Source organism: Thunnus maccoyii, chromosome 3 (genome assembly GCF_910596095.1).
Source record: "Thunnus maccoyii chromosome 3, fThuMac1.1, whole genome shotgun sequence".
NCBI lineage: Eukaryota > Metazoa > Chordata > Actinopteri > Scombriformes > Scombridae > Thunnus > Thunnus maccoyii.
Window position 1 is genome coordinate 17,695,861 of NC_056535.1, and position 15,263 is coordinate 17,711,123.

Sequence of the window (15,263 nt, forward strand, 5' to 3'; positions counted from 1 at the left end):
TTATTTGACAAGAAAGGTTTTTAGGCCTATTTTAAAGGAGTCTAGGGTCTGTGCTGCCCTTAGATGGTTAGGAAAGCTGTTCCACAAGTGTGGTGCAGCGGAGCAGAAGGCCTGATCCCCCATGGTGTGGAGCTCAGTACTGGGGGCCTTGAGAAGGAAATTACTGGTAGATGTGAGGGTTGGGGTGCAGGTTTGTGGTATGAACAGTTCTTGTAGGTAAAGGGTAGAAAGGCACATGTCCATTGATGGATTTATATGTGAGTAGCAGGACTTTGTTGTCAATCTAGAAGGAAATAGACTCTTCTCCCTCATTAAAAAAATACAATCTATGATTATGCAAATATTTTTCATTTCAAATGTTTAACTGCTGGATGCAATCACAAACACTAAAGTTGCAGAATGAACCATGATTGGCCTCCAAACTAGCTGTGATGTCTCAAAATCCTGAATGTACCTAGAAATCTTTAAGCCCCCCTCCATTCAAAAATATGTTTTTCTTCTTGTTCCTTCAGTTTGATGTTTGAGCTTCCCTATGCAGAAAGATGTTTGTGCAGAGTTTGACACTTGAAGACTGTTTTCACATTCATCTGCTGAAGGAGGAGAGTTTCTCTGTGCTCACCTTAAATCTGAGTTTAAGGCATGTCTGTACAAGCTTGATTTGTGACATCATAACTAGTTATAGTTGTATACAACTTACACTAGTATGATGTGGAAACTTGAAACCTCCAGTGCACAAACACTGAGAATGAACTTTCCAGTGAAGCAGGAGACATCTTGTGTCCAGTAGTTAAACTTTTGAAATGAAACATATTTGCATATTCATTGATTCTGTATTTTTAATGAGGGAGAAGCAGTAGATGCCATTTTAAGGATTTTTAACTGGGTAACTGAACATTATTTGCAGACAAAACACGTCAGACACAATTAATTATGCCAAGCAGCGCATGCCCGCCCCCCCTTCAGCTGATAACTGTCAGCCTCCGCACATGCATCATCCTGCAGCAGCAGGGGGCGCAGTGTTTGAGGCAGAGGACCCACCCTGCTGCCACAGACAGGCAGCGGCCGCCGGAGCGTCGCTGTGCTGCGGAGGACGCCGTTCACTGAGCGGAAGATGGCGACTGTTTGGCGGCTGCAGAGAACCCTCCGGAGCTGATACCGGGGAAGAGGAGAGGAAAGACCCACACACATAGAGCCTACTGCACACCACGTCTAAAACAACGGTATTATTAACGCTGCCACAGTGAAAGGAGTGCAATTGACAACATTTGACGGACAAAGTATCTTGACATCAGAGGAGCTAATTACTGCTAACGCTAGCAAAGATTATCAGCATCAGACAAGGAAGAGGACATCAGCTAACTTGTTTGTTATCTAGAAGGGTGTAACTGAGGGTGTTTTGCCGCAGGAATGTCGTGTCAGTAAGCTAGTTAAGATGTAGGTGTTTTACTGTGTCTATTTAGGCAGGTGTGTTTGAAAGAAAACGCGTAATCTGCAGCTACCGTTAGCTACGATGCCCATGATAATTTAGCTAGCGTTAGCCGGTGCTAGCATAATATTTTCTAAGGATCAAACGTTAAATTCATCAACCTGTTAACGCCAATTAGTCCTTGACATATTGATTTGTATTAAAAAAAGAGGATATCACATTCAGGTTTCAGGTATTTTCCCTACACATTTAGCTTTAGGTGATAATGAGCGTTAGCAGCCCAATATTTCATTTCATGTGATTGCTAACGACAGCTAGTTAACGATGTGAGTGGGACGTGCTGTGTGGAGGAGCCAGCTGCTCAGTCTAAAGAAAGGGCACCACCCGTTTCAGACAATGGATGTAACAATAAAGCACTAAATGCCACAGAGGAAGCTGCGCCAGAATTTAAGCTGGTTACAGCTTTTTTTTTTTTGTGGGTGTCATTGGGTTTCTTGGGTTGGCCCACATCTCTTACAGTCTTATTAAAAGGCTTCACCCTTCTTAAAATTTGAGTTGTAACAATCCAATAAAGAACATAAAGTGTTTGTGTGAAATGTGTGAGTCTAGTATAATGAATGAATGACCTTTAGTTATTTAGAGTAGCTGATGGTAAACCTACTGCTGACCATCATGAACTATTAGTGCACGCATCACTAGCATGTCTCCCCATGTCTTTACAGACAATAATGTCCCGATCCCCCGACCATGACGATGGATGCTTTGTTGCCATGGATACGGAGGACGATGGTGCAGAGCCTGCCGGAATAACAGAAGAAGTGGAGGCAAAAATGGGGTCCTGCCGACAAGAGGGGAACATGGACAGCGGTGCCAAAGGAGCGGGGAGAACAATGGTGGAGTTGCCAGAGGAAGTTCTCGAATACATTCTGTCCTTTCTCTCACCTTACCAGGAGCACAAGACTGCTGCGCTCGTATGTAAGCAGTGGTATCGCCTCATTAAAGGTATGACTCTCATATCTGCATAATCTTGCGTAAAACTGAATCATAAGGTAAACCGGGGGTGTGAGTGGGAATTATATCATGAGCAGAGCAGTGAACCAATGTTTAAAAATACCTGAGAATTAAAGTTTAACAAGTACACATTCATTCAAATGCACTTGTAGTTCACTTTGAAGTTTTTGTGCTCCTGTTGCTTACGAATATTTTCTCTGAACTAGGTGTTGCTTATCAGTGCTACCACGGTTTCTTGAGAGCTGTCCAGGAGGGAAATATCCAGTGGGAAAGCCGAACATACCCATATCCAGGAACACCTATCACTCAGCGCTTTTCACACAGTCAGTATCTGCTGCTGCTTTACAATACTTCATGTCAAAATGAGTTACACAAGATATAGTTTTTAATAAAACCACTTTTTCTTCAATAAACTAATGAAGTTGCTTATTATCTTCAAATAAAGGATGCATAGCCAGCAAGTAAAAATAGAACGCTTCAGCTGATGCACCTTGTGTTGCATACATAAATAATCATCAGCTCCTTCATCTCTATTATTTTTAACATCTGCAAGTTTCTGTGTTTCTACTACTGTGTAATAATAGTCTTTGCTTCCTATTGATTGTTGAATTTTACTATTTTGGATTTCAGGTGCATGTTATTATGACTCAAACCAGTCCATGTATGTGTTTGGGGGTTGCACTCAGAGTAGCTGCAATGCTGCCTTCAATGATCTATGGAGACTTGACCTCAACAGCAAGGAGTGGATCCGCCCTTTAGCCTCAGGTATGAGTATGTTACGAGTCTTAAAAGCCAACGGGAAAGAGGAATCATTGCTCTTTTTACGATCTGTGACTCGGGTAAAAAAGTAACAACACATTGGGATTATGTAAGGGGAACTGTGTGAGGGCGCAGTACACAGTATTTAAGGAGGTGGCAATAAAAAACAAGATTTTAGTGAAATGATTTGGCTGATGCATTTTATTGCTGTAAACTTTAGAGCTTATTGTACCTTTTATGAAATTGCACGCCAGGGATTAAGTGGTAGAACGCTCTGTATGTCACCTCTGTAAAGAGCATTACTGGGATAGGATTGGTCTAGGGCATAAAACTAATGTCCCTGTCATTTTTTAAAATAAAATATTTTTATCACTTATATGTGAGCTGAAGTTGAAAAAGCACTGCCTAGTATTAATGTGTGTCATGTTTTCCATTTCTTTTTTAGCCATTTTCACTTAAAGAATTAAGTAGGAGTTGACAAAAAAAGTCTTGATTGGTATCATTCGTAAAATTTTACTCCACTAAAATATTTTGGGGTACATTCAGTTATAGATTTAAACATAGATATATGCATTTGAAATAGTTACATCTTTGCTCTCTTCTCTTTCAGGCTCTTATCCATCGCCTAAAGCTGGAGCAACTCTAGTGATGCACAAAGATCTGTTAGTGCTGTTTGGGGGATGGACTCGCCCCAGCCCTTATCCACTGCACCAACCAGAAAGGTTTTTTGATGAAATCCACACCTACTCTCCTTCAAAGAACTGGTGAGAGAGACCTCAAGAGTTAAAGTGACAAGTGATGAACAAGTTGAGACTTAGTACAGTTTAACTCTTCATTATTATTTGCTTTTTCTCTCTAAGTGTGATTCATATATTCTTCTGTTGTCCCAGGTGGAACTGTATAGTAACAACACATGGACCTCCACCTATGGCTGGCCACTCGTCGTCTGTAATTGGAAACACCATGGTGGTGTTTGGGGGATCATTAGGAGCACGTCAAATGTATGCATGTCTTACTTGTATTTGATTACATGTTATACAACAACCGAACAGCATTTATAGAAGCAAAGATGACAAAGCATAGCGCTGTGTTTCACCTCGTCAGTATGCAGTAAACATGTCATTGACCTATCAGGTGTCAGGTGATAGCGAGTGTATCATTTACTAAGAAGATGAAGTTAAAACACATCAACACGTCACCTGGAAAGGTGGAACCTGACAAAATCCAATCAACATTTCTCAATAATACACAATGGAGAGACTCTTGGCCCACTGTAATAGTTAACCAAAATCCACCATACAGAATGTATGGATGTAATGATATTTAATTAAAAAACCTCACAGATTTCAGCTGTAAGTCTTACATACTGTTAGGGTTGCTTGATTATGGCAAAAATCATAATTATTTTCGGTCAATACTGAGATCAAGGTTATTTAACATGATTACTCATTGACTAAAACAGATACGCTTTAATTTTATGAAATGTATCAATCTACACAGACTCCAAGATGCACGAGTGTTTTTTAAGGTCCCAGTCTATTTCTGTTGGATTTAGTGAAGCGTAATCTGCACAGACAGCTGTTTAAATCACACAAATATCCCGCTGTATATGTGTTTTGAACTTATTAACTTATCTATGTTGATTTATCAAGGCTCCCAGTCTGCCTGTGAGCTGCCGGTTTCATTACAGACAGATTCCCCTCACTCGCTACGGTGGGTGGGGTTAGGGTCCTCTAGGGTCCTCTCAGCTCCCCAGGAGCTGCTGCTAACAGGCGGCTGTTTCTGTTGACAGAAACACTGAACTCAGGTTGGAGTTGGTGTGGATTGAACGGATAGAGTATGCTTACTATGTGGATTCCCAGTGAGGGTGAATTTGGACTGGGAGGGGTGATAAAGCACCCCTTTAAAGGAAAGGGTTGCACTGGGTTTATAACACAAGACAAAACAAGAGCATCATTGTGAAACAGAATGCGGCACAATAGTAGTTTTATTTTGATTATCTTGTTTTCATAATCGTTGGAAGCCAAAATCATGATTGAAAATAAAGCTTAATCACCCAGCCCTACATACTGCAGTTAATTAAGTGTATTCATGAGTTTGGCTCTCACACCTCATCATGTTGTTCTCTCTGTTGGTTCTGATCAGGAGTAATGAGGTCTGGGTTCTGGATCTGGAGCAATGGTCCTGGTCCAAACCACCCATATCTGGACCATCCCCACATCCGCGAGGAGGCCAGTCACAAGTAAGAATGCTTCAACATTTAAGTTAGACAGAATAATCCATTCTCTTTTTTTGACAATCTTAGATAATTTTATTGCTCATTGCAATTTTTTTTGATTTTTAGATGTGACAATGAAGTTGTACTTTCTGGAGTTTTGACCCTTTGAGACCGCTTTCCTTTTTCCATGCACTCAATGAAGTTGTGCCAGAAGCCCCCTGATTAACTCTTATATAAGATTAAATGCACAATATGTAATTTCACTTTAATTTCTCGTATAACTTTAGATCCAGACATTCAGCCGGTTTCTCCCGGGAGCCGAATTATCCGCAGAGGTCTCCTTCTCTCCAGAAACAAACGTATATGTAGATTAAAATCGTTAAAATACTAATTTAAGCTGTTTCACCTAAAAAAATCAATATTTCTCCGACGATGTTTGGTGACCACCGGACTTCCTGGAAGGGCTGTTAGCTGAGCTGCTGCTAACGTTTGCCCAGTTTTTTTCTCTGATAACTTAAGATCCAGACATCCAATGAATAAAATCCTTCTTCCAGCTAAAAGATATAGTTAAAAGCGACCTAAATTTATCATGAAAATGTGGCTTAAAACTGAATAAAAGTCAATTTATAACAGTTTCTGTGGAACAACCACAACGCTGATGTATTATCTTGTATGTGTGTAAGTTACTCTTTGGTAGACACCATTGTAGCGGACAAACACAGCGCCGCCATATGCATTTTGTGCATGTTTACTCTTTGGTAGAGGAGGTATGACACCATTGACATGTGACCAAATGAAATAGTCGTTAAATTGCAGATTTCTCTGGGTTTGAAAGTTGTTGGAAACATTTGGGATAATCTAAGTACACAACTCAACAAAATATATAACATAGGTCTAGTTGTTTTTAGACATTTTAATGTGGAATAATTACATGTTATACCTTTTAAATGGTACCTTTTCTTTTAATGTTTTCCTGATAGATTGTGATTGACGATCAGACATTGCTCATCTTGGGAGGCTGTGGAGGCCCTAATGCAGTAAGTTTGTTTTACTTTATTCCAGTATCAGAATATATCTGTATCTCCTCCTGTAGCAAAGGTGTCATGTGACCACAATTGACTGCAGTTTTGATTTATCCTGTTTGTCTTGTCCTTTAAAGCTCCTCAAGGATGCCTGGCTGCTTCACATGGATGCGCCACCATGGAGGTGGCAGCAGCTGCAGGTGGAAAATGAGGACCATGGAGCTCCAGAGCTTTGGTGTCACCCAGCTTGTAGAGTAAGTTTGTGTCTTAGCTGTTGGTCTTAATCTACATGTGTGTGTAATTATTAAATCAGTGACTGTGTCTTTTTTTATTAATCATCTTGTTCAACTTTCCCTCAAGGTGGGCCAGTGTGTGGTGGTTTTCTCACAGGCTCCGTCTGGCCGTGCACCGCTCAGCCCGAGTCTTAACTCTCGTCCCTCCCCAATAAGTGCCACACCTGCCCCTCTGGGCCCTGAACCGCCTTCCCTGCGCTCTCAGTCTCCTGTTCGGAGCGGGGCCGCCGGTGTTGTCCTGGGAGCTGTTGAAGAGGCTCCGTGTGTAAACGGTCGATGGGGCACATTGAGACCCCGACCTTCAGCGAGAGGAAGTGCCAGAGATGGGAGCCCATCCTCATCCCAACAGCCCTCTCCTTCACAAGGCCCTGACAGCCCTCCTCTTCCTCCACTGCCCCCGTTATTAAATGGATCCTCCCCCTCACCCCGGACCAGCCCAGCTCAGGCTGCGTCTCCACCCTCTCGCCCTCACCCGCCCGCCTCCACAGACTATGGCTGGGAGTCTCCCTCTACGGCCGCTCACCACCCTGAGGTGCCCAGCACTAATGGCCTGCATACACCTCCTGCAGGTTCCCCGTGCACTCCCCCAGGAGGAGTGTCCCCCGCTGCCTTACGACGAGGTCTGGAGGCAGTGAAAAACAAATCTTCCTCATCTTTACCGTCTTCATCATCATCGTCTTCCCTTCAGACACAGGGAGCTTCTCCTGGAGGAGGAAGTGGTGGAGGAGGAGTAGGTCCTCCTGGTACCCCTCCGTCATCGTCCTCCAGCCCTCCGCAGGCTGTTGGAGCTGACGGACACGCTATCCCTCCTATTGCACGGCGTCTCGGCCATCACCCCCCTCAGAGCCTGAACGTAGGGAAACCTCTGTACCAGTCGCTCAACTGCAAGCCCATGCAGATGTACGTGTTGGATGTGTCACGGGCCAAATCCGCTGGCGTGGTGTCCTGGAGAGTTTACGGGAACGGGACTCCCGCTGCAGTCACGGGGCCACCGGAGACCAGCCTTCACACCGTGGTACAGGGCAGGGGAGAGCTCATCATTTTTGGGGGCCTCATGGACAAAAAACAGAATGTGAAGTACTACCCTAAAACCAACGCCTTGTACTTTGTTCGCGCGAAAAGGTAATGCAGCTCTAGGCGGGATAGGGAAGACAGACGTTCCACCCTGTGACCACACAAGGGAATCGACACACAAGGCCTTTTTCCTATAGGAAGGATTATTGGGAAAGAACATAATCATTGTTTGATGTTCCACTTCAGAACTTCACTATTCTCCCTTCTGCAAGAATTCAAAATAAAACACTAACTACACTTTGATAAAAGCATTTGGTCGAATGAGAGTCTTGACTGTGTGTGTGTGTGTGTGTGGATTTTTTTTGTTTTTTTTTTTACTTCAGTGATTCAAGATAACAGGACATTGTTTTGTTGTTCCCAAAAAGTTGATCAACCAGAAAGTAACATTTCAGTTTTTCTTTGTCATCCTCTTCTGAACTCTTGACAACGGATGCTGTCCACAGAAATGGTTGATGCTTCACTTGCTTTTGGTATCACTCTTTAAGCCTGCAGTGAAAACAGTGTGAGTGTGTGTGTGTATGTGTGTGCACGGTGGTGGTTAAAAGTTGTTGACTAATGTGTGTCGGGGGCCACGGTGGGTGAGAGATGTGGCACTGTACTATAAACATAGTTAAACAATAAAGGCCTCCATGTCTCCTCTGTTACAGTCTTAAAATTTCTGCTTTGCGTGTTTGTTTTCTGTCAAACATTGTTCACAAAACAATCTCAATACAAGGTCCGGTAGTAGCTGTTCTGGAGCTTTCAGCAGTTTCACACGATCTTCATCAGCAGATTGGAGTTTTCTTAGTTGCCATGGTATTGTAGATATTGAAATTTCCCATCTTGTAAGCCAACGTAGACAAAAGATATGGAAGCAAAGAAGCGCCATAACAATTTAAATTTTATAAGCCACTGAAAAAAATTTATTTTATCATTACTCAATACTTCATGTTGAAAATTAAAGTGTCCATTACTCAAAAAATTACAACTTTTTGCATCTAAAAATACAATGACTGACAGAACATTAACTAATAGGAAAGAAGTCTGACAGCTTTATTATTATTGGTAGATGTTCAAATTTCGGTGTCTTAAATTGAACCAGTCCAACTTAAGCACCTTGATTTTTTTTTTTACTCCACTTAAATGATGAGATCCAAAAATTAAACTACTTCAACAACTTGAATATTTATTTTTAAATATTGGACACTTAAATTTTCTGTCTGAATTTGAGAAAACAAACAAAAACTAAAAAATCAGTTTCAAAGTCAGAAGTCATTTTGCAACAAACAAAGAAAAAAATATGTCAGTGCTATAAATACTGTTGTATTGACATATTAAGTCTTAAGTGAGGATTAAATTTTCACAATTAGGTGGTCAGTTGCTTTTACGATTCAAATTGTTGAAGCCTTTGCTTCCATCAAAAGTCTTTAAAGTGTTCAGAAACAAAGAAACACATGAACATCTACAATTCCATAACTGGGCAGAACAAGATCATGTAATATGATTGATGACAGAACAAGTCCCATTATTAACTTTTAGCCTCAACTTGTGGCATTTAATTTATGCATGCAGGAGCGTTTGAAGTTGATGGTGTTTGGAGTTGTTGTACTTGCTGTAGAAGAGCACCGTCTAGTGGCTCTTGTGCACATGACAAGAAGAAATGAACACGTCATTGTAGGTGAATCATTTTAGCTGCAAGTAACATAATTACTTACAAATTGAATTTATAACACAAACATTTCAGAACAAATGCTTCTGGTCATTTAAGAATTTAGATGAAGATAAACCATTTTAATTATTTTCTGTAAACAAAATTCACTTTTATGCTCAAAAGTTTTCTGAAACAAATGTTCCTATCAGATTTTTTCTATTTAATATATATAATGCTAAGTGGATATAAAGCATAGGTTTGTTTGTTTTGGTTGTGAGATGATCCATACTATATTTGGCAGATTTCAGAACCTATACCAGTCAGATCCTTGCCTCCCTTTTCCCCGAGACACTCCACCCCCCTCTGTCCAACAATAACCTTTTACCCAGAGAGATCCTATAGGACCAAAGCAGGGGCAGTTTAGAGCAGAGCCATTTGATTGGCGCAGACTCAGGGATATGGGGAGGTGGCAAACTGGACTAGATCTGTATTGGTTCTGGCCTGAGGCAGTGGGAGGAGACATTGACAATGAATATGCTGAGGACACATGTTTACAATGATGGGGGAGAGAGGAAGAATGGAGCTGAACAGGATCTCAAAACACTGTGAGTGAGTTTCTGAATGAAGTAGACAACTGTGTGAAAGACACACGAGGGGAGTTCTCTATGTGAGTGTGTTTGTCTGTGGTAGCTGTAATGTTCTTGTTTGTGTAGTTGTGTGTTGGTTCGAATTAATTTGACTGGAGTGGGGTGTGTGTGTGTGTGTGTGTGTGTGTGTGAGACTTGTCCCGTATCAGGTGATGTTGTGTGTGAGATCGCTCATTGAGAAGCATCTCTTAATGTATGAGTTTGTCATTTTAAAAGCCCTTCTTTATCTGTTTTTGCATTTTCAGATGTAGTATTGTTGAATGTCAACATGGTGCAACTTTAGAGAGTTAAACAGCAGGAAATGTTTTCTGATAGTTTTTTAAAATATACCTGTCATGAAATAAAACCTGAATGTTTCCATTTCTACAGGACTGCACACCACCTTTCTTCCTGATAAAAGTGCTCACTTAAATTCTCTTACAGATGGTGCCTCTTGTGATCAGACTGACAGCCAAGGAAGCTAACGAAAGTCACTACAGAAGGACGCCAGAGTGACGCAGTGACCTGCAGTGTCTTGTCAGACACATGCAAGGCAGATATTAAATGACGTATCACAGAACTTGATAGTATTTGTCTCTGACTCAACCGTTCTGTAGGTACAAAACTCTCCTGTTCCCTAACAAACAACAAGGGGGACAAAGTTATCACAAGGACTAAAGGGACAAACTGTGAAGATCACTTCTCAGGGATGACCAGCACACAGCTGCTGAAAACTTCACCCAACGAGTCTGTATTTGGTGCCCAGCCTTCCCAGAGGATGGCGTCCACTGTGTCCACTGTACCTCACAGCGTTTTCGGACCCTCTCCTCCCCCTCCAGCTGTCTGGCCTCCTCTGGACTTCGCCCTGGGTGCCCTTGCCTGCTGCGCAGCCTGCGTGTTCACCAATCCTTTGGAGGTTGTGAAGACCCGTCTGCAGCTCCAGGGAGAGCTGCTTGCACGGGGCTCCTACCAGAGACACTACCGTGGAGTCCTCCAGGCCCTGTGGGTGGTGGGCCGCACAGACGGGCTTCGGGGCCTGCAGAAGGGGCTCTCAGTCGGGCTGATTTACCAGGGTGTGATGAACGGTGTGAGGCTGGGCTCCTACTCCTACTGTGAAGCTCTGGGTATCACCTCGTTCCACGGGGGGAGTCTTCTGTCAGGGGCAGGGGCCGGAGCGCTTGGTGCCTTCATTGCCTCTCCTGCCTACCTAGTAAGTTGCTATTGCATCCTTTATATCAGTGGCTCCTGACATTTTTTTGAAATGTCCTTTGAGGGATTCCTGACTGCCAGGTCGGGAACCACTGCTCTATAGGTCTTCTTGATTTAATCAGTACGTGTTGCAAGGCACATGTAGGTACATTTATTCATATTGTGTTCAAAGATTACAGTCGCAAGTATGAGATTTGTGTGTTTTGTGTCATAACTTAATACTGCATTCAGGATATATGCTGTAGATGTTACTGTTTGGGCATAATGTCAAATGGAGTATGATCCTCTAATTCTGCACGAGATGCCAACCATTATGTTGTTATGATGGTGTGTGTGTGTGTGTGTGTGTGTGTGTGTGTGTGTGTGTGTGTGTGTGTGTGTGTGTGTGTGTGTGTGTTTGTGTGTGAGCCCAATAGGTCAAAAAGTAAATGTAATTGGTAATTGGAACCCTATGTACCATTGAGAGTAAAACACTGTATTGGGTTACACTGTCAAATAATGACAGCCACACAATCGACATAAAACAAGCTACTGTGGAAAGATGATATGGGTAATTGTCTTCTGAGGCAAGCCATTGATATATTATGCAAAAGCTTTCAGTGTAACACTATTTTCATGCAAATGGAGCTGTTTTTGAATAGATAATGTACACACATGTACAGTATGTACAGAAACAGATGTTTTCACTGTTAATCTGTATCCTGGATGACAAACCAGTTAGGTCATCTTCCTTGAAGTAGTAATGCATAGCAACATAATACAGATGTCAACCTTTGTAAACAGATTAGTGACTGACAGCATCTTAAAGTTATAGTACAGCAGAAGGTTTGTACAACAATGTAAAGCAAGAAGAGTTCATTCAGATTAGTCACTATCGGACTTTTGTGTGGTACAGTTGGACATTTCTACATGAACAGTTAAGTTTTGCGCTACTAAAGGAAATAAACGAGCGTCGCACTTTAATTAAATTCCAATTCAAACTTAACATTGCATAGATGTTACTCTTAAATCTAACAAAACATTAAGCGATCAGTACCGTCATCATTAGTCCTGAACAGCAGTACTGTAAATCGACACAAACACAGACATGAAGGCACATCAGCTCCATTTCAAAGACGTCTTAAATGTCCTAAATCTATTTTAATCCAGCGTGAGGTCTTTCGAGGTAACGTACCATTTCAAGGGTGTGGAAGACAGATTCAGGTTAGTCACAGAAGTGTTGATCTTAAACTGAGTCAGAACCTGAACCCAATGTTGTCCACATTCAGGTCCCAATCTGCTTTGTTTTTCAAAATTGATACAGATTTAATGTACATCCATGAAACCATGCCAGATTTAAAGGGTATGTTCACAATTTTTCGAGTCTGTCTGAAAACAACAGTCAGGTGCTCATATGAATACTGAAAGAGGTTTTTCTTGCTGTGATCATTTATCATGTTCATATTGGATGTTTAAAGATCACTTCCTAATCTCATTTAAATGTCAGTGATGAGGGACAAAGTCCACAGTCCTCTTTTGTGTAAAAAATGTATTCAGAAGTTTATCTGAGGCTAATATGAGGCATCAGCAGTCTGAGTTAATCAAATCAAGTGGATATCTTTCAAAGTTAGTCTTTTTAGTGCCAAATTCCCTCTTTTCGTTTCCCTGGATGCTGTTCCCTGTTGAGCTACTATGGAGGAACAGTAACAGTAGCACTAAGAAGATAGTAACTTTGAAAAATATCCACTTGATTTGAATAATTTACACTGCTGAAATCTCATATTAGCTTCAGATAAACTTTTTAAAATACATTTTTTACACAAACTGAGGGCTGTGTATTTAGTCCCCCATCACTTACATTGAAAGCATGTTAAGAAAGGATCTTTAAAAGGCCAGTATTAAGGAGGAATGATTACAGCGCGCAAAAGCTGTTTCAATATTCATGTGGACACCTGACTTGTCTTAAGACAGACTTGAAAAATTGTGAACCTATCCTTGAAAGCACTCACAATGTACTGTACATTTTGACATCCACACTAGCCTCAAGGGCCACTGTCCTTGATTTATTGCACATTTTTATGAACGTCCTCTGCATGTCCCCTCGTATACGACCACAGTAGTGTTGTTGTTTTTCTGCCTCAGCTGTCAGCCAATACTTATAAGCCATCTAACCTTTTGCACCACGGAAAGATAATATTCTGTGTTGACATGTTTGTCTATATCTAGGTCACTAAATATACCCTGCACGTAGCTTCAACCTACCCACTGCTACTAAAAATACACAGAATCTTGCAGCCCCTCTCTGCGTGCTGTCGTCAGTGAATGAAGGAATAAGGGTATGAAGGTTATTTTATTGACGCTGCATGACATCAGGCAGAGAGGCGTGATAAAATTGTTTCAACAGTTTGACGGTCAAGATATGGTGCAAATTAATTGCGGAGGAATTTGTCAGACCAGTTCCTGGCAGAACAAAGTGTTAAGTAATTCATACCTGGTTGAACATTAACAGAGTTACCTGTAACTGTTACATAACTCATCCTGGCATCTGACTCAGAGATTATCCGATTTAGTCTGGTTTTCTCTGTAATAGGATTAATTTTCGGCACAGTGTATCTGCTGAAGTCTGGTGTATAAAACTGAATGCGCAATAACTGTGCTGCATTTCCTTCATAGGTGAAGACTCATCTGCAGGCTCAAACTGTGGCAGCCATAGCAGTAGGCCACCAGCACAACCATCTGGTAAGACCAATCATCATCATCCATGTAGGTGTCTCATTTACACAATAAATCAGTGGATAAATACAAAATCAGAAAGTGCAGATTATGTGGCCTGATCAATACACATTTATAATTAATTCAAGAGGATTAAAGTTATGTTTTAAGCAGACTACTTTTCACTAGTATGACTTGTGGTTCTATGCATGAAAAAGGCTTTTAATACAACAGGAAATTACTAAGAAATAAGAAAAACACATTTCTATTGCTCTGTGCTACTACTGCCACATAATAGAGGAACATAACAGTATTAAATGCTATTATCTGCTACTTCCAGCACACCAACGTCATTGTTTTCTTCCATTTCAGGGAGTGTTCGATGCCTTTGTTACCATCTATAGAAGAGAGGGTTTAATTGGCCTTTGGAGGGGAGTGAACGGGGCTGTGCCTCGAGTCATGGTAGGATCAGCTGCTCAACTGGCAACCTTCACCTCGGCCAAGGACTGGGTGTCACATTCCCAGGTAGATGTGATAAAGAGCCTGCATTTTTGTAGCACATGAGACCGAACAGCTGCTGTCACGCCGTCAGCCACACGTCAAACTTGAGTTAATCCTCAGTGTCTTTGTGTTCTTGCAGTGGTTTACTCCAAGCAGCTGGCTCACGGCTTTGATAGCTGCCATGATCAGCGGAGTCGCTGTGGCGATCACCATGACGCCATTTGATGTCATCAGTACACGGCTCTACAACCAGCCGGTGGATGAGTTTCGCAGGGTGAGTTTAAGTGATAAAATGGTCCTTGCACTCAATAATGACACAAAAATTGTGTTGTGGGATCAAGTTTTCCCACTAAATGCATACAATGCTAAGACGAAAGCTCTGGAGACTTACTGTTTTTCTTTATCTGCCCTTTAGGGACGCCTGTACCATGGATTTTCAGATTGCATGCTAAAGGTGTGCCAATCTGAGGGCCTGGTGGGGTTGTATAAAGGCATGGGCCCCGTGTTTCTGCGCTTGGCCCCACACACAGTGCTCAGCATGCTGTTCTGGGATCTGATGAGACAACAGACTGTGAGGGACCGCCAGAGCCAGGGAAGGAGCTAAATCACTCCAAATGCCTGCACAGGATTGACTGGACTCAGTTGTAACTATCTAAGCGGTCCATCAATTGATGAAACACTGAATTTAATGCTAAGGTTTGACATTTTGGGAAATGCTCTTTTTCTTTCTTGCCAAGAGTTAGATGAGAAGATTGATACCACTCACCGTGATGAAAGTGGCATTGATCTTCTCATCTAACTCT

At 41.8% G+C, this 15,263-nt stretch overlaps 2 protein-coding genes across 3 annotated transcripts; both read left to right on the forward strand.

Moving 5' to 3' along the window:
• The first annotated feature begins 1,034 nt into the window (after positions 1 to 1,034).
• On the forward strand, positions 1,035 to 8,444 carry fbxo42 (F-box protein 42). The gene is made up of 10 exons (XM_042406021.1): positions 1,035 to 1,220; positions 2,149 to 2,428; positions 2,644 to 2,760; positions 3,068 to 3,202; positions 3,807 to 3,960; positions 4,087 to 4,197; positions 5,342 to 5,438; positions 6,395 to 6,451; positions 6,574 to 6,690; positions 6,797 to 8,444. Exons 2-10 carry the CDS (start codon positions 2,155 to 2,157, stop codon positions 7,853 to 7,855), a joined length of 2,121 nt encoding a protein of 706 aa, XP_042261955.1. The 5' UTR covers positions 1,035 to 1,220; positions 2,149 to 2,154; the 3' UTR covers positions 7,856 to 8,444.
• Positions 8,445 to 9,893: 1,449 nt separating this feature from the next.
• Positions 9,894 to 15,207, forward strand: slc25a34 (solute carrier family 25 member 34). 2 transcript variants are annotated; one of them, XM_042406064.1, is made up of 6 exons: positions 9,894 to 10,038; positions 10,504 to 11,269; positions 13,921 to 13,986; positions 14,332 to 14,484; positions 14,600 to 14,734; positions 14,876 to 15,207. In XM_042406064.1, the coding sequence occupies exons 2-6, from the start codon at positions 10,769 to 10,771 to the stop codon at positions 15,062 to 15,064; spliced, it is 1,044 nt and encodes a 347-aa protein (XP_042261998.1). In that variant the 5' UTR covers positions 9,894 to 10,038; positions 10,504 to 10,768; the 3' UTR covers positions 15,065 to 15,207. The 2 variants fall into 2 exon arrangements, with proteins under 2 accessions (XP_042261998.1, XP_042262000.1); XM_042406066.1 differs by having other exon boundaries at positions 10,019 to 10,100.
• The last annotated feature ends 56 nt before the right edge of the window (positions 15,208 to 15,263 follow it).

Excerpts from the sequence above, each read along its gene's own strand:
- fbxo42 (XM_042406021.1), top strand. The coding sequence starts at position 2,155 with ATGTCCCGATCCCCCGACCATGACGATGGATGCTTTGTTGCCATGGAT. Across the intron at positions 3,203-3,806 it reads GATCCGCCCTTTAGCCTCAG|GCTCTTATCCATCGCCTAAA; the intron begins GTATGAGTATGT and ends CTTCTCTTTCAG. Across the intron at positions 3,961-4,086 it reads TACTCTCCTTCAAAGAACTG|GTGGAACTGTATAGTAACAA; the intron begins GTGAGAGAGACC and ends CTGTTGTCCCAG.
- slc25a34 (XM_042406064.1), top strand. The coding sequence starts at position 10,769 with ATGACCAGCACACAGCTGCTGAAAACTTCACCCAACGAGTCTGTATTT. Across the intron at positions 14,485-14,599 it reads ACTGGGTGTCACATTCCCAG|TGGTTTACTCCAAGCAGCTG; the intron begins GTAGATGTGATA and ends GTGTTCTTGCAG. Across the intron at positions 14,735-14,875 it reads CGGTGGATGAGTTTCGCAGG|GGACGCCTGTACCATGGATT; the intron begins GTGAGTTTAAGT and ends TCTGCCCTTTAG.